At 41.5% G+C, this 27,655-nt stretch overlaps 1 protein-coding gene across 19 annotated transcripts in view; it reads right to left on the bottom strand.

Moving 5' to 3' along the window:
- nfasca (neurofascin homolog (chicken) a) overlaps positions 1–27,655 on the bottom strand; it is a 164,970-nt gene that overhangs the window by 14,437 nt on the left and 122,878 nt on the right. For 8 of the 19 annotated variants that reach the window (XR_007963987.1, XR_007963988.1, XR_007963986.1 and 5 more), the window contains 13 exons: positions 26,646–26,770; positions 25,982–26,026; positions 25,553–25,654; positions 24,793–24,990; positions 24,534–24,604; positions 22,924–23,146; positions 21,188–21,303; positions 20,720–20,930; positions 20,264–20,386; positions 18,161–18,334; positions 10,437–10,463; positions 6,333–6,581; positions 2,839–2,961 (listed from right to left, as the gene is read on the bottom strand). Coding sequence is in view for 15 of the 19 variants with exons in the window: in XM_052075040.1 (XP_051931000.1) it covers positions 2,839–2,961; positions 6,333–6,581; positions 10,437–10,463; positions 18,161–18,334; positions 20,264–20,386; positions 20,720–20,930; positions 21,188–21,303; positions 22,924–23,146; positions 24,534–24,604; positions 24,793–24,990; positions 25,553–25,654; positions 25,982–26,026; positions 26,646–26,770 (1,787 nt within the window). In the remaining 4 variants the exon portion in view is untranslated. The remainder of the gene's footprint in view (positions 1–2,838; positions 2,962–6,332; positions 6,582–10,436; positions 10,464–18,160; positions 18,335–20,263; positions 20,387–20,719; positions 20,931–21,187; positions 21,304–22,923; positions 23,147–24,533; positions 24,605–24,792; positions 24,991–25,552; positions 25,655–25,981; positions 26,027–26,645; positions 26,771–27,655) is intronic. The other 11 variants (XR_007963989.1, XM_052075049.1, XM_052075051.1 and 8 more) reach the window with 6 other exon arrangements.

Below are 27,655 nucleotides of genomic sequence, written 5' to 3'. Positions count from 1 at the left end.
GATGGCTGTTTGAAAGTGCTCTATAAATGCAGTTGAGTTGAGTTGAGATTGCAGGCATTAGCATCAATAAATATACCATTGCGATAATTGAGTAAGATTGTCATCTTTTTTACTCGTCATTAAATATACTGTAATTAATTGTCTTCAATTTTTTTCAGTATTTTATTTATTTATTTATTGTCAACTATGAAGAAATCCGTTTTTGCCCATGCCTGTGCAGTGTGTAAATAATCTATGCCAACACAAAGGTGTTTGAAGTTAATGGTAATATGCACCAATTGTGACGTGACATTGCTGAGTAATTTTGGGTTGCTGCAAAAATGGGTCGCCTGTTTATTTGAATGCAAATCCACCTGATGCGGCTGCTACGCACCGCAGCGCATCTTGTGACAAAATTACAACAATTTATAGGACCTAAAACCATCCTTAAACTACTTCGCCGATAGCGTAATGTGATTTTCAGTGTATTTGATCGCTGCACAGGCAGACAGATTCGGCACTCCGTGAATGTGTGCGGTAGATTGTGTGATTATTTTTCATTCATAAATATGACTACAGAGTGAGACAATTCCTCTGAATCATGATAGAAATCAATTCAATGAACAAATTATAATCACGATCATCTTCCAAATATTTGAAATGCACCTGCTGACCGTGCGGCTCAACTATTGGGGGGTGCATATATGGACACGTGGTAGTAGTAGGTGCAAGGCGTCTGCAATTGTCCATGTACCATGCGCGGCCGACTGCATCATCTGCAAGGGGAAATCTTGCAGTTCACCCGTATAAACATGCGTTACGCGCATCAGTGTTATGGACGGACCCCAGTGAGTCTATTTCTGTTCCCGCAATGTCAAGCATAAGATCACTTCGACTGGCCTGATGTACAGTATATGGATTGGGCTGGGAGTCGGGAACAGTTTATCCCACAATGGCGCAAACACCCCCTTACGCCCGATTCTTAATGTGAAAAATCTCTCCTAAATTCCAAAAGAAAGAAAGCGCTAGAGTTGCGCACGAAAATAGGGCCCAAGTTTTAAAAAGGAGTGTCTGGTTACCTTTTGAATTTAATACTGAACTTCACAAAAAGAAAATGTATTTGTAATTGTGTGTCAAACATCTAATCTATAAAAAATATTGCTGAGTCACTTCCTCCTTTTGTTCTAATGCTAACCTGTGATCAAGCTTGCGTTCTACACCCGTGATTACTGTACTTAGTTTTGTAACATGGGGCATAGAGGAAAAAAAACGACGAAAAAAAGATGCAGAACATGCCGAACCCTCTTAGCCACACACAAAGAATTTGAGTAGAATGGCAGAAAATAAGGGCCACTCCCTGTTGAGAGTCAATACTTTTAGATACGACCTTGAAGCTCGAATGATGGCTGGGCAGTTGGTGGGCTGGGGAAGCCCATTAGATCAGTCTCGTTTTACCCACACTTAGCCCCCATCTTTTCCCATCCCCCACACCCTCTGTTTCTGGGGCTGTTCACAATCTACCATCATTAAGAATTAAAGACACGGCCAGCGTCCATCAAAAATACATACACTCTTTCCATGCTTGACAGAGGCCCAAAGATTGTTGAATCGGTAAAAAGCAACGGCCGAGCTTATGTGGAGTGTCTTCAAAATACATTGACCACTTTCACTTTTTACGATACAACCAAGTACCATTGCTTAATATAGGTTATCTCCCTTTCAAAACACAATATCTCATAAAGACAAAGTGAAGAAAATGCTACTTTTTTTTGTTTTACTTGATAATTGGTTTGTGTGAGCAAAATTTTGAGGGAAATGTTAATCTATCCCAACATATGTCTCCAACATAACCAAAAAAATGATTTGTGGTTAATACTTTTTATAGACACCGTATGTACATGCGAGACTAACCAATCTCACCTATGATTCCATAGATTCATACAGAGAGGTGATGCATGTGTTCTTTAAAAGCAGACTTAAAACGTGCATAAGACTCAAGAAAAACAAAAGCATGGGTGCAATCATGGGCTTCAAGAAAGAGAACGTCACAAAAAGCAAATGAGAGAAGATGAGCCATGTCACTTATTCACAGTGTACTGCACAAGAGGTTAGCGCCAACATGATGATTGCTGAAAGACGGAGAATTGAAAATAGAAAGTGCATGCAGACTGCGCCAGGATAAACCACCTGCGTTTTTAAGATCATGTAGACGAAGCCACATTTTTTTAATTATGAATGTTGTAAGAGCAAACAACAATGATGTACACGAAGTGCAGCAACCAGGGCTAAATTTTGTTGTTTGCGGCAAACTGTATGTTTTCTGTGGTTGATATGGCATGTTGTCTATTCCTGTCTCGTCTTGTTAGGCGCTCTGTTCGATTAAAATCTATACAGTGGTACCTCTACTTACGAAACGAATTGGTTTCGGAAGAAATTTCTTAACTAGAAAATTTTGTAAGTAAAGACGCGTTTTCCATGTAAATGCCCTAATCCGTTCCAAGCCCTCCAAAATTGATACATAAATGCTTTCTAAAGCATAAAAATATGAAACAAATACATGTTACAAAATATACATATATTCTCTTCTGAGTGATAATGACATTCAGCATTTGTGAATATTACTTTTATCGTCATGTGTCATGGTGATGTATAATAGAGATCGATCATTATATTTACATTATTTATTTTTGTTAAAATTTGAGTAATACTACTATAGAATGTTTAGAACGCCCAACAAGATGTTTTGGCACAATATCTGAGCCTAATTGGGTTTGTAGCTGACAAATGACATTGTCTTTGGTGGTACTGAGCTCAGGCTTTTAACTTGATAAAGTAAACGGTCTCGATCTGGATTCTTACTGTCCAGCGTCAACTCTAGCACAAAGTCAATGCTGCTGGGCGGGAAGTTGTGTCTCCAGTTGATGTTAGCGTAGTTACTGTTATGGTCCACCGTCAGATTCCAGATCTCTCGCTCAGCGACCACTGCATAATGGGTGCCAAAGGTAAATGGTCAAAGGTCAGAGAAGGCACAAATCTAAAACCTCACATCTGGGACCAGGAAGACGATTAAGTCCGATACGTGTTGGTACTTCTATGAAGGGTGCAGTCAAGATGGACACGGATTAAATTGCCTATTCATCGATTGAACATTCACCCTTAATTGTCGTTAAAAAAAAAATCAATTCATGAAACTAATTGCTGAGTTTGGAGAGGGCATCAGAGTGAAAAAAGATCAATCACACTCCAGGGGTGTTCACACGGCACACATTTGCTCCGGCGCTGCACCGATGTATTTTGTTGTGATATATTTTGCACCGCAGCAAATTGTGTGGAGCGTTCACACGTACAAAGCCGCTGAGCGTGTCAGCACCGACGGAGAGCGTCGGTGCAGGCCCACTTGCGTTCACACGGCAGTTTCTGCAGCGGAGCAAAACGACAAAACAAATGAGCTGTCGTGTTGGTTCTTTTTAAAACGTACTGTATATACACAACTCAAGCGACTACTGGACAGGCACGTCCTTCTCCTTCTCAGTCTCCGTGTCTTCTGCTGGAGAGTGACCGCCCCCGAAAACGTAAATCATCGATGACTTCAATGACACTCAGAAAAGCAAACACGTAACGCGCCAAATAGAAAATCAAGAGAGGAAATCACAAAATAAATTATATGGGGGTGGGGGCGGGGGGGGTTGTGAACACACAACAAAGGAAGAAACTACACAAACAACTCCGAGACAGTCCAGTCTCCTACAAAAGGAAAGATGTTACCAGCCAAGTCTTGTGTCGTTATTAAACAAACACATGTCGTAAGTTCGACAGAGCACGAAAGCAACGCATTCTCGCCGTACGTACTCTTCACAAGCATTTGCTCTGGAGCAAATTTAACCCAGTTGCGTTCACACGTGCAAATTTACATCGCTGCTGCTTCGCAAACAAGCATTTGCTCCGGAGCAATTTTTTAAACCACCTCCCTGAGGTGGATCAAATTTGGTCCGGTGTAAGCTGTTTTCCGGGGCTACGCCGGAGCTAATTTGCACGTGTGAACGCTCTACTGGGGCAGCCCCGGCGTAGCACCGGACCAAATCTTGCCGTGTGAACACCCCTATTGACGGGGTGTGCCGAAAACAATCGTTTTTAGCGTTTCCATTCTCACTTAGTGTCTCCATTACTATATTTCTGGCTTCATTCCAATACAATGGAGTCCTGTTTTGATTAGTATGTAGCTCTGATGTTTCCTGTTTCTTAAGGTGAGAGAGGACAATTCACTTCACATACCATATCGTACATACAGTGAAACCTTTAAAGCCAAACACCTTTCAACACTGTTAAAGTTGTCCTTTTGTTTTATAGAATTTGACTTGTGAGCTGTATTATTTCAAAAAGTAGGATGATCTTTTGGATGACTAAAGTTAGAGGAAAAAAGGCAAAAATGCCACCCTACGGGACTTCAGAAATGCTAAAAAACAATAAGTAATATAAGTGCTGTCGTCTGTCACAATTTTTTTCAGAGCAAGTAGAGGAAAAATACGGAATCACTCAATGCTGAGGAAAACAAATATATAAACAGCGTGTAAATTTCAGTTCTAAAAAAACACCCGCATCAAAATGAATCTGCTCACAACTTGTAGAGCTGCTGCACCAAGCAGACTGCAATGAACCTCCAACGCGAGAGTATTAGTTGATACAAAAAATAGGATTATCCAATTTCTTAAAGATGGTAAAATATGATGGAATGTTACAAAAGAGGTTGGTTGCTCCCAGAAAGCAGTGTCTGAAATCCCGACAGGTGAAGGTTGTAAAAGGGAAGCATCCTGGTAGACCAAGGGAAACCTCAAGGCATCAGAATGGAAAATACAAAGCAATGTGCCTTAAAAATAGAAAATATATAACAGAACAATTCAGCTACATATGGGCAGAAGTGGAGTCAACGTCTGTGACCAAACCGTAAGAAAGGAAACAGGATTTACCTTCACGAACCAAACAAAATCCTTCTTTCACACCTAAACAGAACCAAACAAGGCTTGAGTGGGCTGAAAAAAAAAACATTCATGGACTGTGGATGACTGGAAGGAAGTCATATTCTGTGATGAATCACGAATCTAGATTGGGCAAAGTGGTATGTTGGAACTTTTGTTTGGTTCCGTTCCAATGAGATTTAAAAAGTTTAATGACGAAAGATTGAAGTTTTTTTTCAGGATTGGACCATATTTTTTCCTCAAGTGAGTGAGATTCTTTCCTCTACTTGCCCCCCTCCCCTCACAAACAAAAATTGTGTGTGTGTTCTCACCCAGGATGGCCCGGTGTTCCATTGGTTAGCGCGTCAACCTCACAGTGCAGAGGTACCGGGTTCAATTTCAGCTCCGGCCTTTCCGTGTGGAGTTTGCATGTTCTCCCTGGGCCTGCGTGGGTTTTCACCGGGTATTCCCGTTTCCTCCCACATTCCAAGAACATGCATGGCAGTCTGATTGAACACTTGAAATTGTCCCTTGGTGTGAGTGTGAGCGTGGTTGTTAATCTGTGTGTGCTCTGCGATTGGCTGGCAACCGGTTCAGAGTGTCCACAGCCTACTGCCCGAAGATGGCTGGGAAAGGCTCCGACACCCCCCGCGACGCTTGTGAAGATAAGCGGATCGGAAAATGGATGGAATCACTCATTCATTTTCTAATCTGCTTATCCTCGCCTATCACAGCTGTTTCGGGCAGTAAGTGGAGTACACCCTGAACTGGTTGCCAGCCAATCTCAGGACACACATTGGAGAACAACCATCTGCGCTCACAATTACACCTAGGGACAATTTGGAGTGTTTCATTAGCCCACCATTCGTGTTTTTGGAATGTGGGAGGAAACCGGAAGACCCGGAGAAAAAACACACAGGCACAGGGAGAACATGCAAACTCCACACAGGAAGACTGCAGCTGGAATCGAACCCTGCACCTCTGCACTGTGTGGTGGACAGGCTAACCAATCGTCCATGGTGCCGCCCTCAAAACAGAATCCGTTTTATAATTTGGATTCTTCAAAGTAAGTCACCATTTGCTCAGATAACAGTTTTGCACATCTTGGTGTTTTCTCAGTCAGTTTTATGACATGACGGATGATGCTTTATGACATGGAAAGTGGCACTGCTGCGCAACCTCTATGCCGCCAAAAGGGGACTGACGTATGTATGTGTGTGTGTGCTCTGCGTTGTCAACCATGAAGTGTTGACTAATGACTCAAAACCTAATGTCGCTACGACGTTGAATTCAAATCTGAGCAATTTACAAGCCTTTTTGCCTTTTATCTTCCCACACATTATGTTCAACTCAAGAGGTTCCACTGTATATTAAGGCCATGAAAATCACAATTGAATGTACCAAACACATCCTCATCTACATTCTTGTTGATGACCAGCACAGAAGGTGGTGTGGGAGTGGCTGCCTCAGTAGTATCGATGGCAGTAGTCGTCTCAGCTGTTGTAGACATTGTAACAGTGGTAGTCGTAGGAGGAGTGGTAGAAGATGCGGTACTAATTGTTGTCGGAGCAGCAGTAGTGGAAGGGAGAGGAGCGAGAGGAGGAGGAGTAACAGTGAAAGCTGAAGCCAAAGAGGCATCCGTAAGCTCAACTACAAGGGAGGAGTGGGGAAAGACCAAGAGTTAAAGAGATGGCACAATGAATTTAACACACACACATACACACGCACACACACAAAACAAATTTGTTAGAGGCTGGAGTGGAAACAAAAATTATTTCCCACAAGTGACCGTAAATAATCACATCTGTCGTCAGTCATTTTACAAGTCATGGTGGAAAATTGGGTCGCGCTACCACCTAGTGGACAAACGCCGATATTACATTCTGCTGCATATTTTAATTAGAAACATCGAAGCCTGCGCTCAGTGTGCGTGTACGTGTACTCTACATATTACAGCACAATACACAAATCAGACCACTTGTTTAAAATACCAGGCACGAGGGCTGTATCATTAATCCTTGACAAGCATTTGAGATGTCAAATAACGATTGTGGTTTGCGGTTGTTAAGAACTGTTCCTAATAATTTTGACGTTAACATGCAACGAGGTGAACAAAATGTGAGACGCAGCAGTTGTCGTTATCACTGCATTAGTTATACTACAAAAGTTTCGTTGAGGAGGACACACACATTGTTCAATGAAGACCTCTCTGAGGGTGTCAATTAAAAAAGAGCATTATTGTCATAAAAACAGAATATTTGATACAACTGTTGTATAGAGTATTATACTGAGCAAGTGGTCATTATGCTGTTGCTGGTCAGTGAAGACAAAACGGTTATTTTTGCCTTCTAGAATTTTCCGAGAGTTTCTATCCCTGGGATTGAACTAAACATATTTTCAGTACTTATACTTCTTCTACAACATAAACACACCTTTATTTGTGGTATAAAAATGAGAACAAGATCAATACAGTAATTTCAAAACTTGTTCCACCATTACCGTGGCCCATGCGACCAGTATAACTCAATAAAATAAATAAGTAATAAAGTAAAAACACATCACTGAGATAATGTGGATGCACAAGTGGGCACACCCTTTTATAATCCGGGGTGTGGCTTGTTCAGATTCAGAATTAACCAATCACATTCAAACCCATGGCAAATGAAAATCAGCACACACCTGCCACTATTTAAAGTACCCGTCATTATCCCCGAGTAAAGTTACATTGTTCTCGTTGGCTTTTCCTGACATTATTTTGCTTTCTACAGAAGGCTGAAGGTTTTGTGATCACACTGACTGATATTTTGGACCATTCGTGATTCCATCTAGCTTGACGAAGGGCTCAGTTCCATCTGAAGAAAAATAGCCCTAAAGCATGATGCTGCCACCACAATGCTCCGCTGTGAGATGGTTGTTTTGGGTGATCAGCGGTGTCAATATTTCCACCAAAAATATGTTTTGGAATTGTGGCCAAATTGTTTAACCTTGTTTTCATCGGACCATGATGGATTTGGTAGATTTTTAATGTGTTTTTGATCAATTGTTTCCTTGTAAGATCAGGGCATGACACTGCATGAAGAAAATGTGAGATTGTTGCCACATGCTCGAAGAAAGCCATTACAGTACTTGCCAGAAATTCCTGCAGCTTCCACAATGTTCCAGTCTGCCTCTTGCCAGCCTCCGTGACCAGTTTTCTTCTTATATTTTCATCAATTTTGAAGGGATGTCCAGCTTTTGATAATATTTTCTCCACTTGATAATTACTGGCTTCACTATTTTCCATAGAATATTTATGACTGTACACCATTAAACAATCAGATCCATCTCATGCTATGGAAACTCTCTGTAGACCAGGGCTTGTGCACGAAGATGTTGGTACAAAAATGTCAGGAAACTCAAACTAGAACATCTGAACTTCTTTTGGGGTTACTTTGAGGCATTTTAAAATGTGGCAAGTGTGTGCTGACTCCCATTTATGATTGAGTTGAGTTTGAATGCTTCTGAACACAGCCAAATCTTTGGTGAGAAGAAGGTGTGCACACTTGTGCAACCACATGATCTCAGTTGTTATATTTGCTTCCTCTATTGAAAAGCTTTCAGAAAATGGATTTCTGTACGGTTGGGGGTGAAGTAGAACCTATAATACTTTGGGCGAAAGAAGGTTCGTCTTGAATTGGTCATCATTTCTTGAGTTTTGTTTTGTTTTGTTTTGTTTTCATCAGTTGAGTTGTACAGGTTCCGGGTTATGGTAGAAAAAGTTTTGGAATTATTTATCTTGGTATCAATATGTGGTACGTCAAACACAAGGACATGGCATTTGAACAAGGGTGTGTCGACTTTTTATACTCACGTGTACAGTTATGGTAGTGTTATGATATGTGTATACATTTTTGGTTGTTATTCCATATGTTGTTCTGGCAAAGCAAGTATTCAGAGTTCATGAGAATTGTGCTCCAGCAAAAACATTACCTCTCCCAGACAAAGATTTAACACTGATACAACTACAAGTTCTATTGTTGTTGTTTTTTGTGTGTGTGGCCAGTTCAAATTGGATACCCTTGATCAAAGGTTCCAACAAGAACTGTTCATCACGTTGCCTCATACTGTACCTTGACGTTCAAGTCATCTCCAGCCACCAAAGCTTCTATGACTAATGTTTCCATCACAAATCTCTCCTTGACATAATGGGCCCAAATGCCAGCATGCTTGCATCATATTTCCCAAGCATGCTCGAAAGCAATGACGACATTATCATGTTTGGGAGCAAATGCAAAAGCAGTAATGCAACCAGTTAAAATGTCCCATGTCTGACTGAACCAGTGAATAGACATGATGGATAATGGCGGAAGAACCAAAATGATCAAGCAAGTGAGTAAGTGAGATTGACAGTCGTGTGTGCTGTCCACCATGGACACCATGTTTTCTTCCATTCCAAGCACAATCAGAGCAACATGCCTGTGGTTAGCTGCATTTCGTGTAAATATAGATGTCGCGACAGAAGTCGAACTGGCAGCAGTTGGCAAAATGTAGGAATACTGCAAGATTGTACAATACCATCAGGGATCAGTTCCAAAGAAATCTCAAAATCCAAGGTCAACATACGGTAACTATGGATGGGGTCAATGAAAACTCCGGTGTTGTTCAGGGTGAAAAGGGAATCAGGTACACAGATGAAAACGAACCAATTGTACACCACATTATTGTGTGAACTATGCAATGTGATTTATTTTTGCGGCGTATCTATTATCCAATCGAGATATGACCAATATTAATGGTCGTATTCAATCCCTGATGGCAAATAACCACAGCTATGGACAAAGCAAAAGGAGCAATCAGAAGGCAGGCCTCCTGATAGACATTGGAGAAAAGGAAAAAAAAAGCATAAACAGCAGCACAGTCCATGTCTAGTGTTAATTATTGCATTAAAGTTGTCCCCAGGTGCAATGTAATTGATGGTGGCTTATTTTCATACAAACATTTCCTGAATGATGTCTAATATAATCGAGATGAATCCATAACAAAGGGAATAACGAGAAGAGAAAATGATCTTTTTTTCCAATTCAGCTTTTTTTTATAGCTTATGTATTTGTAATACTATGTAAGCATTTCAGAGATTAGATTAAACTAGATTTAAGTAATGGCAATTTGGTATCCCTTACTCAGATTTGCATCACATTCATCCAAATCTTTGCTGTCAATTTTACTTGCTGGGAAATCTGAACTTGTTTCTATGCTGTCGTAGTTCACATGTCGTTTTATTTAATTCTGGAAACAGGATACTTGCATGAAATTGATGTGGCAGTAACTGGCGCTGAACATGGGTCGTTGTTTTTTTTGGGGGGGTGGGGGGGGGGGTTCGACATTTTACTTGAACTGCAAGCACTGAACCGCCTCTGAAAAAAAAACGTGACTGCGCTGCTGCTGAATGCTCAGATGGAGAAATATAAAGTGAAACATGGAGGATGGATTTGGGAACAGGCAGAGATGTGCTTCATTCTCAATTACCTAGACCTGTAGCATCAGTAAAGTTTTCTGCCAACACAGAGCACAGAAGAGACAATGAAGAGGGGACGTGTTGGACAGAAGATGGCGACAATAAGTATAATTTTGATCTGTAGATAAAACAAATATCCTCACACACTAACAGTCCCCCTTTTGTACTGTAGCTTGGCTGTCATTGTTCCACACTTGTCCCATTTGTTGGAACTACGAACACAGTGGTTCTTACGTTGTGTTTGGATTTTTGGACCAGAGTCTCTGGTTTCTTGGCTGATCAGCATAGGCCATATTTTCTTTCATAGCTTTGAAGTAGAAATGAATCAGAACAGCGATTTCTTTTTCAGATCCCAACTGCTTCTGTTACCAAATAATGAATAAGACTCATTCAAAGTAAGATAGATTGACATTAAATATTTTCTTGTAAATTGTAATCAGTTTAATATTGTCAGACTTAGCATGATTCAGTGCAACAGTTTGTCAGAAACAGGTTGCAAGAATACAGCGGACCCCCACATACTCACAGTTCGGCTGCGCATATTCACCGATCTGCATTTTTTCAGGTTTATTCATTTTTTTCTTTTTTTTGTGGGTGGAGTCAAAGCCAACCCCCATTTCTCGTGGAAATTGTTTATTGGGTTATGCCAATGTTGTCAGGAGAAAGTCGTACGTAGCGTGGTCTCCCAGCTGAGATGTTTCTTCTCAAACACTATTTACAAGTATTTAAGGGAGCGTTATGTTACGGTATAAAGGTGAAGTCTGTTCTTGACAGTACAATGAGTGGTCTGAAGGTCAAAATGAACGCTACGCCGGGTTGTCCAATCACTCGGACAAGCACAGCGACTTATCAAACTACCGTAGCTAAAATGGCTGCGAATGGCTCCAACCCTGACTTGACTCCTGGCTTCCTGGGTGGTCTATCCATGAGCCTACTTGTTGTGGAAGTGGATAAACGATGTCTTACGCTTAGGGAGGACATGTCAGTGTTAATCCAAGATTCGATTAAACCTTTACAAGCATCGTTGGATGCATTGTCTGGATGGGGAGTATTTAGCTTTAATGGCCATCCCACGGCGATGGAAACTTTGGCCGGGGAGACAAAAGTGGAGTGACTCTAAGCTCAATAAATTGCGACAAGACCAACTTGAGGACTTTGCGAATAGATCTCGTTGGGTCAACTGGGAAAAAATTATATTCCCAAGGGTGGTGAAAAAGGCTGAGACCCAACCGAGTTTATATTTTACACAGAACCTCAGCCCTGAGGTGCGCTCCAATCCACTGGAGCTCAGAGAGCACTCGGTACTGGGAGGAAGGCCTCAGCCCTTTGTAGTCTATTTTCATCGTTTCCAAGTGAGAAGAAAGTGCTTGACTGGACCCCGCAACATGAACAATTGAAATTTGGTGATGTTCCAAGGAGGTGGGCTCCTTTTAACAGGGTCAAAAAAACCTCTCAACCAAAAAGTTCTTTTTTTTCTTCTCTGCCCGCCTGGAAGTTTTGCACAGGAATGAAATCCTCACCTGTGAGACCCCCAAAGAGCTGCAGGTGTTGTAAGAGGACGAATGATGGCCACAAATTAAGCTGCAGTTTGATACTCGAGCTTCTTGATGGACCGACATTTTGTTTTACTTTGTTTGCTTGTTTTCTTTACAGTCGACGGCCAGCCACAGTGGCCATCTCCTACTTTGTGAGCTAACCATTACCATTTGGACTATCCTAATTATAACATACCGTGGCTACAGAATGGCAGCTTCTTAAAAAAATAAAATGTTATAAAGATCCATTAAACTAATATTTAACACAATGAAGTTGCATGGCCCATTCGAAAAGTTATTAGCCACCTCTGACTAGCAGTACGGGACCCTGTGATTAGCTGTCAATTTAGCACACATCTCTAGGGCAACGCTCCAGTGCCTAATCTTTTTTCCGCACTACGGACCGCAAGGACATTATGATGGTCCGTTGGAGTCGTGGTACATAATGTAGTGGTAATGTAAGTTGTTCGTGCCCGAGCTAGCCCAGTCAAGTCAGCCGCCATGACAACGGTTGTTCAGATGCTACACAATGCTGCGCAAGGGTCAACTTCAAAATAAAAACTTCTTCAATTAACAGTTCACTTGGACACACCTGTGCTGTTGCATTCTGGGACTTCCGGGTAGAGTGAACGCTGGCGCGCTTTGGCTGCCGCTGCTCTCCCACAAACTTTTGTGTTTTACGGTGTTTTTACGCTCGATTGTTTTACTGTTTTCGCATGGAATCACGATCATCAGTCATTCCACCCAGCCCCCATTCACGCCTGCCTCGCACTCTCAACTATCTTCGACTGTTTCGTCCCGGCGTCTCAGCGTCCTACCTGTCAACCTGTCGCTCCTCCATCGACCTGTCAAGGGTCTGCTCCAGTACTCGTTGGCCGAGCTCCTTCGGCTCCGCTTCCAATGGCTGGGCCCTCCTCCTGCTCTACACCGGCTCCCGGACATTGTTCGCTTTCCTTCCCGGAAATATATTCATCGTGGGTCTCGTCGGGGCTTCTGCCTCAACCGATTCAACACCGTCATCTCCTTCTGGTCTTCCTCCCGTCGGCCATCCAGAAACGCCGGCCGATCCATCGACCATCGTGCGTTAGCCGGCTTGGCTAGGTCGGCTAACGGCCCCCGCAGCAGCAGACTGCCGCCGTCAACTTCGGGCTACTTAACATCCGTTCGCTTACTGGGAAGGGTAATCTCATTCAAGATATCCTCACGGACCATAAGCTTGACATTCTTTGCTTGAATGAAACCTGGCAAACTCCCGGGGACTTCTCACAGTTGAACGATTCCACTACCCCGGGATTTGTTTACATTTCCAAGCCCCGCGATTCTGGTCGCGGAGGAGGTCTCGCGATAGTATACCGCGAGAAGTGGAAAGTACTTTCGGTTTCTCTCCCGCCACTTTCCTCTTTTGAATGCCTTGCCTGTCAAATATCCGGACCCATCCCCACGATTATTGCCACAGTGTACCGCTCCCCCAAACCCCACTGCGACTTTTTAAATGAAGTGTCTACTGTCCTCACCCATCTCTCCTCTCTGTCACCAAATGTAATAATCCTGGGAGATTTTAATATACATATGGACAACACTGCTCTTCCTCTCACCACTGACTTCACTTCTTAAATTAACAGTCTTGGTTTTGATCAATTTGTAGATTTTCCCACACACATCAAAGGTCACACCCTGGATCTGATCTGCTGCTCTGGTATTTCCCCCTCCACCTGTACTGCTGATGAACTTCCAATAACGGACCACTTCCTTATCTCATTCAACATTACACTCCAGCTCTCAACTGCCAAATCACTCCGGACCATTGTTTACCGTAATATTAAAGACATTAACATTGACTCTCTCACTGCATGGCTGACCACCCTGACTCCGGACATTGACTCCACTCCTGATGATTTGGTTTTCCAATATAACTCTGGTCTCACCAGCATCCTCCATATGCTCGCCCCTGTCAAGTCCCGCTCTGTCCTTTTTACTTGGTCTGCCCCTTGGTTCACCCCTCATCTACGTTCCTTGAAATCCCAAACCCGGCAGCATGAGAGACTTTATAGGAAAACCGGCCTCACTGCTCACAAGGACATCTATGCAGCTCAGCTATCCCTCTACAAGGATTCCATCTCTCAAGCAAAATCACATTACTACTCCGGACTCATCTGCTCCAATGCTGGAAATACTAAGACTCTCTTTTCCCTTTGGAACAGAATCACTCAACCTCCTGACTCCCTACCACCTCACTTTTACTCTCGTGACACCTGCAATGCACTTCTCCTCTTTTTCAATGAAAAAAATCAACAGAATCCACCAGCATCTGGGCTCCTCTGTACCTTTCCCCTCATCTGACCCTCTCACCCCTTGCAAACTGTTCTCTTCTTTTGAACTCCCCCATCTCTCATTAATTTCAGACCTCATCATTAAATCCAAGACTTCCTCCTGCCAGCTTTATCCCCTACCCACAGTTCTGGTCAAATCCTGCCTACCCCCTCTGCTTCCCTTCATCTCAGCCATTATCCATTCCTCTCTGTCGACTGGAATTGTTCCTGTGCTCTTCAAAACTGCAGCTGTCAATCCCAATCCTGAAAAAAAAACTGGTTCAGATCCCAATGACTTCAATAACCTACGCCCCATTTCCCATCTTCCCTTCACCTCGAAAATTCTGGAGAAAATGGTCGCCTCTCAGCTCCACTCCCACCTCACCGACAATAGTCTTTATGAACAATTCCAGTCCGGCTTCCGTCCCTGTCACAGTACTGAAACAGCCCTCATAAAAATCACAAACGATCTTCTCATGGCAGGAGACTCTGGCCTTATCTCCATCCTCATCCTCCTTGACCTGAGTGCAGCCTTCGACACAATCTCTCACCCCATCCTCCTCAATAGACTCTCTACCATAGGCATCACCAACACCCCTCTACATTGGTTCCACTCATACCTCACTGGCCGCTCTCAGTTCATTCAACTTGATTCTTTTACTTCACAATCCCTCCCCGTTTCTTCTGGTGTTCCCCAGGGTTCTGTCCTCGGTCCGCTCCTCTTCATTGTCTACCTCCTTCCACTCGGAAACATTTTCCGCAAATTTGGCTTACACTTTCACTGCTTTGCGGATGACACCCAGCTCTATCTCTCCAGCAAACCCGACGCTTCTCTCCCACCCTCATCCCTCTCTCACTGTCTCTCAGAAATCAAATCTTGGTTCACCCACAATTTCCTCAAGCTAAACAGCAATAAAACTGAACTCCTACTCGTCGGTACCAAATCCACTCTAAACAAAGCCGACAGTTTCTCCCTCACAATTGATAATGCCACTATATCTCCTTCCCCCAGGTGAAGAGTCTGGGTGTCATCCTTGACAGTTCACTATCCTTTCACTCCCACATTAATAACATTACCCGGTCCGCTCATTTCCACCTTCGCAATATAAACCGCCTCCGTCCCTCACTCACTCCGCACACCACCGCTATCCTTGTTCACAGTCTCGTCACTTCCCGTATTGACTACTGCAACTCACTCCTCTTTGGTGTCCATCAAAAATTCCTCCATAAACTTCAACTTGTTCAGAATTCAGCAGCCCGGATAATCACGAGAACCCCCTCCTTCCATCATATCACCTCCATCCTCCGACAGCTCCACTGGCTTCTTGTCAAACTTAGAATCAACTTCAAAATACTTCTCTATACATTCAAAGCCATCCATAACCTTGCGCCCCCCTATCTGTCAGATCTTCAAATCTCCATTCCCTCTCGCTCACTCAGGTCCTCATCCTCCCTCCACCTTTTTCTACCCTCTGCCCGTCTCAGTACAATGGGGTGCAGAGCCTCAGTCGCTCTGCCCCCAAACTCTGGAACTCACTTCCTCCCAACATTCGTAATATTGACTCTCTTTCCTTATTCAAAACCCAGCTCAAAACCCACCTATTCAGACTTGCCTACCCGCCTTAAATCTTTCTTTCTTTATTTATTATTTTATCTGTGTTTTACTATTGGTCTTGGCTGTACAGTGTCCTTGAGTGTTGTGAAAGGCGCTTACAAATGTGATGTATTATTATTATTATTATAAAAACGCACAAGTTGTACTCTGTAAGACCTGGATATTCAATGCCTTACTTGGCTTTCGTTTTTAAGTAGTGGCGTCTCACTTGATATGGGGCAGCATAACCTGACAAGCTGATAGGTGCTCAATACGTAAAATTCATGGTTCGGTTTCGATTACTTCAATGCATTTTTTAAACCAATTTTTGAAACTCAGATACTTCAATGTCCCCCAAAATAAAATATGTTCACAAATGCAAACAAACAAGGTCAAAAGGTGAAACATTTGGGAAAATCCCATCCTAATGCTGCCAAACTATAGGAATTCACTGCCAAAACAATTTGGCTGACTACTCCCCCAACGTTGATTATTGTATTGTATTCATATTGCATTTATCTAAAGTCAAAATTATAATTGAATGTTCCTAAGAGATCAGAATCAATCAGTATTGATTTGAAAATGTATGAGAACATAAATTGGAAAAATGGACAAAAACATAACACTAGGCAAATGTAGATAACATGGGTTGAGAAACCTCACACAAATGGGTCCTGTGCTTTCAGCCCACCACTGTGCAGTCTGTTTAGTATTTGCCACAGAACATCAAGATTAGCAAATTTGCCATTGGCGCCCTGTGCTCTTCACGCTCAGCATATGTGACTGACGTGAAAGAGATTCCGTGGAGAACACTACGCTGCCTGCAACATCTTCCAGATTGACCAGTTTGGCGGTAGGTCAGTAATGGTACACAGGTCTCCTTGTGCGAGGCAGAGGTACTTTGGCTAGTATACCTGTACAAGACTCTCTCGCTCTTTCTCTCTCTCTCTCTCTGTCCTGTATATTAGGGGTGTGCATCTCTCCACAAAACACGATTTGACATGGTTTTTGATATGTGAGGTGCAACATGATGCAAAGGCGGTTCTATTTGAAAGAGGAACGATTCGGTTCAACTCAGTGGGATTATGATTTGATATGATACGGCGTATCATTGCCAGCGTATGACTTTTTTGTCGTCGTTTGACCTAGATTTGAATGAACAAAGTAAATAAAAGACGATTCGTTACGTGTAAATTAAGGGGGGTCCACTGTATACCGAGTGGCCGTTTCTTGGGTTTTTGCATGAGCACAGCATAAGAGGTATTTCAGTGTCCATAATACTGGTCGATGGTTTGGAAGGTACCAAAGTCTGCATAGATGACTTGATTCTTTTGGGAAATAGACACGAAAACATGATGAAAGCCAGGACAACAGCTGAAAGAAAATGTTCAATTATTTTAGACTGAACAGAGAAAAGTGCCTTGTTGGGATCACCCTAACGACCACGTGAAGGGGTGGAACCTGATCAGTCAAAAGTGCAAGTTTATTGGACATTTCTGCCCCTACCGATATGCAAGCCATGGTTTGGGGTAATCAACTCCTTTGATGGATACATTCCCAAGCTTACCTCTTGATAACATAACCCTGGAGTGTTTGGGTGCATTCTCCGTTGATACATCATAAGTCCGAGACAGGGAAACGCTACACCCGCATAGAAAATGAGACTTTGGCCTTTGTGTTTGGCTGTGGGTTTCATTGTCTGGATTGCACACTATTCGGCAGAGACTGCCCACAAACCACTCATATCCATTTTAAAACGAACCCCAGTGACATTTCACCACAAAACAGCATTGTGACTTTGAGTTCATCTGCATGCTAGGGAAATAGAATGTAGAGGAGACTGAAAAAAGATACTTCTATACAAGTACAGGCTGTGTCCCATCATACTGTGTATGTGCAGATACAAAGGGAGGATGGTCATTGTCATGCCAAACTCAATGCTTTAGCGTATCAGTGAGAGACATCTCGCCATGCAAAAATGAAAAAGAAGCGCAAGAGAATGTCGTTTAAAAAGGGCAGAAACACCAGGGTGAGTGTTTCCTGCTTTCTTGGGTCTGTCCACCAGTGCTTCTGATTGAATCACTTTTATGGTCATAGGTTTTGGGCTGAACTTGATTTTGCCACACGCTTTCCAATTCATTTAAAAAGAAAGGAACTTTGCCACAGGAAGTGAGAATCCAAAGCACTGTTGCACCTTCATCCGTGTGCAATATCTTTGTCAAGAGTGTGTCGGATAAGACCAGGTGTTATGTCCTTGATTTTGTTGTTAGCCAACCAGACCACAGATAAACATTCACCTTCATTGGTAAAGAAAGGAGATTCCTCAATAATGACCTCCCCTGCTCCCACTGTGGTGAGCGCTGACAGGTAGAAATTGTAGCGGGTTGATCGATCCGGAAGACGGAGAGTGAACTCGGTCACATTTGGAAGGAAAGTCTCAAGATGAGGTCGACCCTCTCTCGATCCATTGGCTGAACACACAAACACACAAGTACACAAACACACACACACATCAGTGAGTGAAAGATACAAATACACACATGGACAAAACTGTCGTTAGCCCTCGGTTGCTGGACAAAAAATAATAAAAGGAAGAAAAAAGACAATAATGATGTTAACTTCTGAAAATTAACCAGTGCAATTGCTTTTGGATCGTGTTTCAAACATAATTATTTTTAAAAGAAACTCATGAAACAAGCCTGGACAAAAATGATGGGACCTGTAGCCTAATATTTTGTTGCACAACTTTTTGAGGCAATTACCTCGTGAGTCTTTATGAGCAAACAGCTCCAATTTCAGCTCCATCCACAGCTATTCAATAGGATTAAAAATCAAGGCTCATAAAAGACTACTTCAGAATAGTTTTGTTCTTCGTCATTATTGGGTGGTTTTAACTGTATTTTGGGCCATAATCCTTTTGTACGACCCTTGATCTGCAATTCAGACCAAGCTTTTTGACAGTGAGCCGCACATTACTTTCTAGACTTGATAGTCTTGAGATTTCATTGTATCCTACACAAATTCAAGACACCTGTGCTCAATCCAGCAACATCACTCCAGAACATAAGAGAGGCGCCTCCATGTCCAATGATTTCTTTTCAACAGTGGTGTGTTGCTTGGTTGGCTCTCGTGAAGTACATGTTGGCTCCCACGACAACGGATGGATTGATCTGATACTGATGTACCTTGACCTTGGAGTTGACCTTTAATTTCTTCCGAGGTTGTTCTGGGTTCTTTTGTTGCCATTTGTGTTGTCCGTCTCTACAATTCATTATTCATTTTCCTCCTGCGGGCAGAGGTTGGCTTCATTGCTTTCCATCCCTCTATTATCCAAACTTTATATTCTCAAGAGGGTTGCGGGTGTGCTGGGAAGTAGGCGTGGCGCACCTTGAACTGGTTGACAGCCAATCACAGGGCTGCATTCCTATGAATCTTAGATTTCTGATGATGCGCAACTACAGTCACAGGAACATCCAGCTGTTTGGAAATGGTCTTATAGCCTTAATCATGAACATGTTTGTCTATAATTTTCTTCCTAATCTCATGAGACAACTCTCTGTTAGGTTCCTCTGGTCATGTTAAATGTGTTTAACATCACCTAAAAGCCCCATAAAAGCTCAATGACTCACCTTTTAAATAGGCCAATTGATTCCTTACATGTTTAAGACATCTGTGATGCCAGTTAGAGGACACACTTTGGTTGAACATCTCCCTACGGTCAAATTACTTTCAATCTTTTCTAGTGGCGCCATCATTTTTGTGTAGGCCTGTTTCATGAGTAGGGTGGAAATTTCAAAGATTTTTAATAATTCTGATTCCATTATCGATTCAGTCAAACAATTGTGATATCAAACTTTATTGATTCTTTTATTTTAACAGCGACCCGCCAGGCTTTCCCATGTTGGCTATTGCTCTCTTGTTTATGTTCCTCTGAAACGGCTGTGACTGGGAAGTAAATTAGGTGCACACTTGGCTAATAAATCTGATTCTGTTGCTGTTTTTGGAAAAAAGAGATGAAACAAGAGGGTTCACATCCACTTTGTTTCATGTCTTGATCAGTAAAAATGACCATCGTAACCCAAGAGTGTGGTCTGAAGAGGTCTACATCCTCTGACTCCTTAATGATGTACAGTATGTACCAAGAAAAAAAGCGATTTGTCTTGAAAATAAGTGTGTGTGTGTGTGTGTGTGTTTGTGTGTGTGTGTGTGTGTGTGTGTGTGTGTGTGTGTGTGTGTGTGTGTGTGTGTGTGTGTGTGTGTGTGTGCGCGCGCGTGTGTGTGTGTGTGTGAAAGAGAGAGAGAGTGTGTCATGTCTGTTTTTGTTTCAGCTCCAGCTGGAGTGAAGGGTGTTTCCATCCACTGACGAGCAAAATATAAGTATGAAAAGTCAAATGCAAAACCTGCTTGGTATTTTAGCCGGTATCCAATCAGAAGGCCATTTGGCTCCGTAGGTTTGCCCCATTCTAGGTGAATGGAATCAAAACCTCTTCGCTTGATCCTGAAAAAACTGGGAGCATCAGGCACTGCACATTCACAAACACACACAGAAAAAATATATATTTAAAAGGTTAGTTACAAAACCCCAGTAGTTACCGACACAACTGAAATAAAGATGCCACATTTTATAGTATTTGCTAAAATGAATGTCAGCAATGAAATTCATTCAATATTTAAACATGAAAGACAGCCCAGTCGATGGGGTACACCCTGAATTGGTTGCCAGCCAAGAACAGATTTACATATTTGCAAAAAAAAAATAATAATTTTTTTAATCCTGATCAAATGCTTTGAGTTACTGTATACCACTTCATGTGGTGAGAAGACATTTTGTTAGGAACAGTATATAAATTCATTACCTCCTTCCTTTGTGCTGAATTCAACAGAGTTGCTCGGTGGACCCTCATAATGATTGTTTGCTACAACCATAAACATCTGGTAGTGCGAAAAGGGCACAAGGTCACTGAGGATGGCAGACGGCTGGGCCATGGTTGTGTAAAAACCTTTGGTCTTGTTCTCCTTACTAAACACCAGACCAGGGACATGACTGGCCTTACGCCAGTAGTACAGCTGGAAGGGACACAATGCAGAGAAAGGGGGAAAATAAAAGGGTTGGGATTGCAAAGGAGAAAGAAATAATGAATAAGAACACTCTGCCTCATTGAATTCTTCTTCATTGAATTCTTCTTACTCCTTTGAACATAGAATTGTGATGATGACAGTTTTTTTTCTTTTCCTTTTTACAATTTTTGCTTCCCTTCACTTTTGTCAATTTGTTGTTGTATTGTGTTTTTATCTTCAACAAACAAACAAACAAACAGTCTTACTCTGTACTCCTTGAATTCTCCCCGTACTGAATCCTGGTTCACAGGCTTCCAGTGGATGTTTCCTTTGGTACTGTCCACCTTTGAAATGTGCAAGTCTGTCGGAGCGCTGGTGGGTTCTGAAGACAAAAAGGTGACGCAGAGAGTAAAAGACCAAAAAATGTTTTTTTTTAAATTCACAAAAGATGAACATACTGTAAAGATCCGGCCCACCACATAATTTTATGCGGCCCTTGAAAGCAAATCATGTGTATCAACTTGCAGGATCCTTGGTAAATAACGTTGAGATTTTGCAATTCCTGTAGTTTCTTACCCTGTATACACTCACTTGAACAATAATTTATCAAACTAATATAGTTGATTTGACTGATTTCAAAAACTGGTAACGCATCAATCTGTTGTGTACAAGTAATAATGCGATAAGAAGTATAAACATTTATTTGGCTTCACTGCCATAAATGCCCTCAGAGAGAAGACGTAACTCCAAAAAGCCCGGCGACAAAAAAGAGCACAAACACCCCTGCTGTAAAGTGATGCATTATTATTATTATTATTATTATTATTATTAATAATCTTGTAGTCATAGCCTTTTCGTTAAGTTATTCCTGGCTTGAATATTTAAAGCATAATATTGAAACACCAATGTTCTTCTTAAATACATACACATGAAATTATAACAAATGGAAGAAGAATATACATATATTTCACAAGTATTATTGCCTGCGGACTTTTGTCAAACAGAAATTTTCTCACCCGGAATAAAAACCTATGCATTAAAATTTGGACTACGATATTACGTTAGCGATCTATTCATAACAACAGAAGTTCCGGTACCCGGAAGCCACATGGAAGCCCGCAGGAGCGCAAACTCAAGCAAGTCCCGCTCGATACTGCAGAATAACTGTGTCTGTGCCGCTATTTACTCTCATTGGATCCAAAATGGTGACCTGTAAGTGACTCTAATGGCATGTGTTTTACTGGAATCACAGACGATTTTGTATTCCATTCATTTACATTTATGTCCTGTAGATTGTGGCATCCAAAAGAAGAAATGATAATGACCGTGGAAGAAAGAGTGGAATGCATCCGGTTAGCTACTCAGAGTAAATTACTCGTGGCTCGATGAACAGTCAAGTAAACGAACGTTTCCCAGAATGCTTTACCTGTTATTGTGCTAAAAAGCTTGCGCTAACTTGACCGCTAATTAAAGAGAAGCTGAGTTCCATCGCGCGAACTATGGTCATCGAGGACTTCGAAGCATCCCGTAGCTGGCTTCAAAATTTCATTGCACGACATCAGCTGAGCAACGCTGTCTTGTGTGGTGATAGAGGGGAGGTAAAGTTAGAGACAGTTAATGAGTGGAATGATAATCCACCACGTGTGTTACTCGTCTCATTTTGGAGCAAATTGTCCTGATTTTGTGACGTGTTTTGTGTGTATGATGCAGTTTTTGTGCTATACACAGTATGTTTTCACATTTGATTGCTTGTGTTGTTTCACATGTATTTTGTTAACATACTTGCATGATCATAGAGAACATGGATCATAGTCGTTTCCCACATAAGGAAAATTATGTTTTGTTATTAGGAAAGATTGGTCAACACAAATATGATTTCTTACTTGAGAATACTTACCCGTATAAAATAAAACTTGGAGTCTACAAAAAGGCTTAAAACCACCTTAACCGAATGTAGCAAAAAAGATTGCTCAGATTTTGGATGACGTGTGCATTTACTTACTGTCTTCTCCTGAGTATCCAATTACCAGATTAGACTCTGGTCCTGCTCCAAGATCATTTCTGGCCTGGATTTTGATCTCATAGGGTACATAGGTTTCTGTGTTGTGGACAACATGTTTGGTTCCTGTTGTGGTCACATTGTTCCATTCCCCATCAGAATCTTTTCGTCTCCACCACACACTGTAGTGCAAATTAGGGCCGTTTTTCTCCAGATCAAGCAGTGGCTGAAGAAATAAATATGAATGGAAAATAGATGCTTATTTGTACATATTTGCGAGATACCATTATGAATAAACATTATTGTGTTCCCTACTTGAAAAACTTAGTGAGCTAAAGTAAGTTAATCAAAATAACATTTACTACGCTGAAGCTGTCTGAACTGTCTCAACTCTCACTTCCTTGTTTCAACCAATCAAATAAATTTTAGCTGGTGTGTAAACATCCACCGCTGTTTCCTCACGAGGGTCGCGGGCGTGTTGGAGCCTATCCCAGCTGACTTCGGGCGGTAGGCGGAGTACACCCTGAAGTGATTGCTACCCAATCGTAGGGCACACATAGACAAACAAACATTCACACCTAGAGACAATTTGGAGCATCCAATCAACCTACAGTACACGTTTTTGGAATGTGGGAGGAAACCAGAATACCCAGAGAAAACCCATGCAGGAACATGCAAAGTCCACACAGCAAGGTCGGAGCCCAGACTCGAACCCTCGATTTCTGCACTGTGAGGCGAATGTGCTAACCAGTTGTCCAACATGCCGCGTTGCAAAACTACTAAAATAGTATTTAATGTTGAAAACCGCAATGTTATGACCACACCACAGAAAACATAGTTAAATTAGCAATACTGCTTCTTACAACATTGCTACTGCCCAACCCTATAAATAGGATATTACCGTATTTTCCGCACTTTAAGGCATTTCAGAATGTAAGGCACACATTCAATGAATGGCCTGTGTTAAAACGTTTTTCATAAATAAGGTGCACCGCATTGAAAGGCACATTGAGTAGAAGCTACAATAGTGTCTGCAGTTGCATTATACATCCACTAGATGCTAAAGGGAATACAATACAAATCGACATGCTTTATTTACCGGTAAATTGAACTTTCATAACCGCTGCAGCGCTTTACAGAACATTTAAAATACTATTTCCAAGAAATCAAAATATTGATCCATACAGAAGGTGCATCAGATTATAAAGCGCACTGTCGGCTTTTGAGAAAATTGAATACTTTTAGGTGCGCCTTATAGTGCAGAAAATATTGTACCTGTACTTAATCAGAATCAGAATCATCTTTATTGGCCAAGTATGTACAACACACAAGGAATTTGTCTCCGGTATAACACGCTGCACTAGTATCATCGTAAACAACAAAATCATTGACAAAAACAGGGATAATACTAGGGAGCGTGTGACCGAGGCTGCCATACCTGTCGGCGCCTGATGACGACTTAAAATTATTTGGGGGCAAGAGGTAATAGTAAAAGGCATGTGAATACATGATTTAGTATATAGCACGCTTGGATGTGGTACACAAGTGCCCAAAGTGCCTCATTTAAACGCTCACGCAATATGCTGTTACTGCCTACAATGCACATAACTTACCTCCCAAGTGATTTCCATGTTGTCTTTCTCTGAGCCCCAGCCTCGGAGGCCTCTGGGTATGACATCAGGAGCTTTATGTGAAATATAACAGAATGTCCTTATCAAGCGATACATTGATAATATTTAAAACGGGTTGAGGTGATTTGTGATCTTTCACAGCCTGTTGACCTCTGGGTAAATATACAGTAATGTTTTCGCTTGCTGTTATTTTTTAAGACAAATATTCCATCGACTGAAAACCAAACAGGATGCTACTCACCAGCGCTACTGGTTTGGTATTTTGGTGAGGGGACGCTCGCCACACTTTGGCCCACTGCATTGATGGCAATAACTCTGAACTGGTAGTTGACAAAGGGAGCGAGCTGCAGAATGACGGAGGTGAGGTCCCCAGGATAGGTGGCCAGATCCTGCCATCTACCTGGCTCCCAGCGGTCTTCCTCAAACTGGACCAAAAACTCTGCAAAGGTGTGCCAAACAAAATCAGAAATATAGAAGGAATAGATCTCATCTCGACTCTGGACCTAAGTTACTCGATCAGTGATGATCCGTTCATTCTTCATGACAGCGGCTAAGTGTGAAAGTGTGTCGGCCAGAGCTACTGTTTTTTTTACATTTTTTGTTTACATACTGTTTGTTCATTTGCTGGATTATGCAAAAATGTCACAATATTTCCATCTCACATTGAGGTAGGGTATCTGAAAAACAACTTATATTGGTCAATCAAAATAAAGTGGAGTCAAGTCGTACAAAACAAATCCAGCGAAAGAAACTGTAAATATAAGTTTATTATGAAGCCTTATTGTAAGTAAGCCTGTTGTTTTTAGCTCACTGTACAAAAGTTAACCAGATTTGTTATTTTAGAAATTGTATTTCCTGCCTCTTAAAGTGTCCTGTTGTTGGTAATGACCTATTTTAGTCCACTCCTCTTAGAGAGAAATGCTACATTACACTATTTTGCTGATAGTGTGTGTGTGTGCGTGTGTGTGTGTGTGTGTGTGTGTGTGTGTTTCCATAGTGACCTGTCACAGGGCTTCTGTGGTCATTTCCAGGGATCCAGGTGAGGCGAACACTCCGGGCTGCTGGATCTGACAGTTCTAGATCCATAGGAGGGTCTGGGCGGTCTACAAAGAAACAAGATGTTAAAGCATATTACATACGTACTGTATGTTTAAAATTATAAGCCGATTTGAGCAAAGTCAGTGCATAGCCAAACACTCATCAAAATAGCTTGGACCTGTAAAACTAATTTACCAATGAACAAGTAAGACATATGAACTGGGGGCATGCTTGCATAAAATAAGTGTACAAATGCAGTCACTTCAAAATCTCTGAATTCATAGTAGTCAATCATTCCTACATAAAAGACGCATGTGTGAAACCGATAAAATAAGGCAAAGCCGCAATGAAACACAAGAAAGGGAAGAAAATCCACCCAAGTTGTATGTTACCTGGAGGCAAGGCACTAGAAACTGAGGGGTTGAGGGAGGCTTCTTCTGTAAGGCGGGGTCAAGGGCCAGGAAAGGGGTATTAGAGTTTGCAATGAGTCTGCTCGTCAGAATGTATGGAAGCACAATTGTTATGAACAGAAGTGATTCGGTGCACAATAAATGGAGGCATTAGTATAAGACATATTACGAAACATTTGAACACATTTGAATTGATGATTTCAAATTCATGCCAGGAATGTGACAAAAAGTACCCAAACAATAATTAAATAACTAACCATTCAAGCCCGTGTGCAACTTTTTTTAAATGAAATATTGCATATTATTCATGGGACAACCATCATTGCAAATGTCTCAAATGTTTCAAAGCAGATCCGAGACACACGGTTCATTTTTACTATAATACGACAACAAAGCAAACTAAATATATTATTGTATAAGATACAATCAATGCAGTTAAAACAAAGTTGAAGTACAGACAATGTAATTAGTGTTTATATGACTCGCATGATGCATGATATGCAGGCAACATACAACAACAAAGGCTTGGTGTGTCTCAGTGTCTGTATGTCAATTTTTGTCTGTGTGTGGAGTCCCCCCCAGTGTTGCTTCTCAAACTGAAGTTAAATGCTCTTTCAACACCCCGGTGTACAGTATGTAAGTGTACCTAACACAGTGAGACGGGCCGAGGCTGAGTCCTGGTCAATCTCTGTTTTAACAGTACACACGTAAGTTCCTTCATCTGCCTCGTTGATGTTCGCGATGGTCAGTGTTTCGTCATCTTTCCTCAGCCTGGTAGACAATGAACGACAAAGGTAAGTCATTACATAACATACAATATCTTTATTTATGGTTTACTACCGACTACAATAGTCACAAATGAATTAAACAACAGTGGGAAATAATTCCAAAAGCACATTTTGCTGAAAAAAAAAAAGGTATAGCAAGCAAGAGTGGACTAGAAATTAAAACCTATATACCGTATTTTCTGATATTGTGGCGATATAGACTTTTTTTTTATTACATTAGTCATCAGGTGCATCGTTGATGCTTTGCCTCAAATAAACGTCATCACTATCATCTATGTTTCATGGTAGACGTCACTCATAGATACGCAGATGAAATAATTAATCATGAAATAAATGTCATGCTATTGCTACTTTATATCAGGGATGGACAACTTTTCATCAGTGTTAATGGGGGGAAGAAAACAAGAATATAGTTTAAAAATAATCAAGGGCCAACTTAGAATGTGATCTCCAGTTGCCCATCCCTGTGTTTATATCATGACTACAATAAATTACCGGTAATATAAAAACATAGCTATAATAATATGGTAGAGAATTGAGCAACGTTGTCTATCACACATTTTATTGTATTTTAATCAAAGTTATTAATGTTTATTTGTAGTACTATGTATATCATAACATAAACACTAAATAATAATTAATAATAATTATTATAATGGACGCCTGCCTGCCAAATCATTTCAGTTCCAATGAATGGCTGGTACAGTTGCCTGCAGGTGAGTAAATAAATACATGCTCCCCACCATTTAAGAAGGACATTTTGCACAGCAATTAATATTCCTCAAATGCTCCTCATTTTGATATGAACTGATGTCAGAGTTATCAATTAGATATTCATCATAAAGACCCAATGAGGAGAGGATATACT

The sequence above is a fragment of the Hippocampus zosterae genome, chromosome 9 (genome assembly GCF_025434085.1).
Source record: "Hippocampus zosterae strain Florida chromosome 9, ASM2543408v3, whole genome shotgun sequence".
Classification (NCBI taxonomy): Eukaryota; Metazoa; Chordata; class Actinopteri; order Syngnathiformes; family Syngnathidae; genus Hippocampus; species Hippocampus zosterae.
This window is presented reverse-complemented; position numbering and strand designations above follow the sequence as displayed.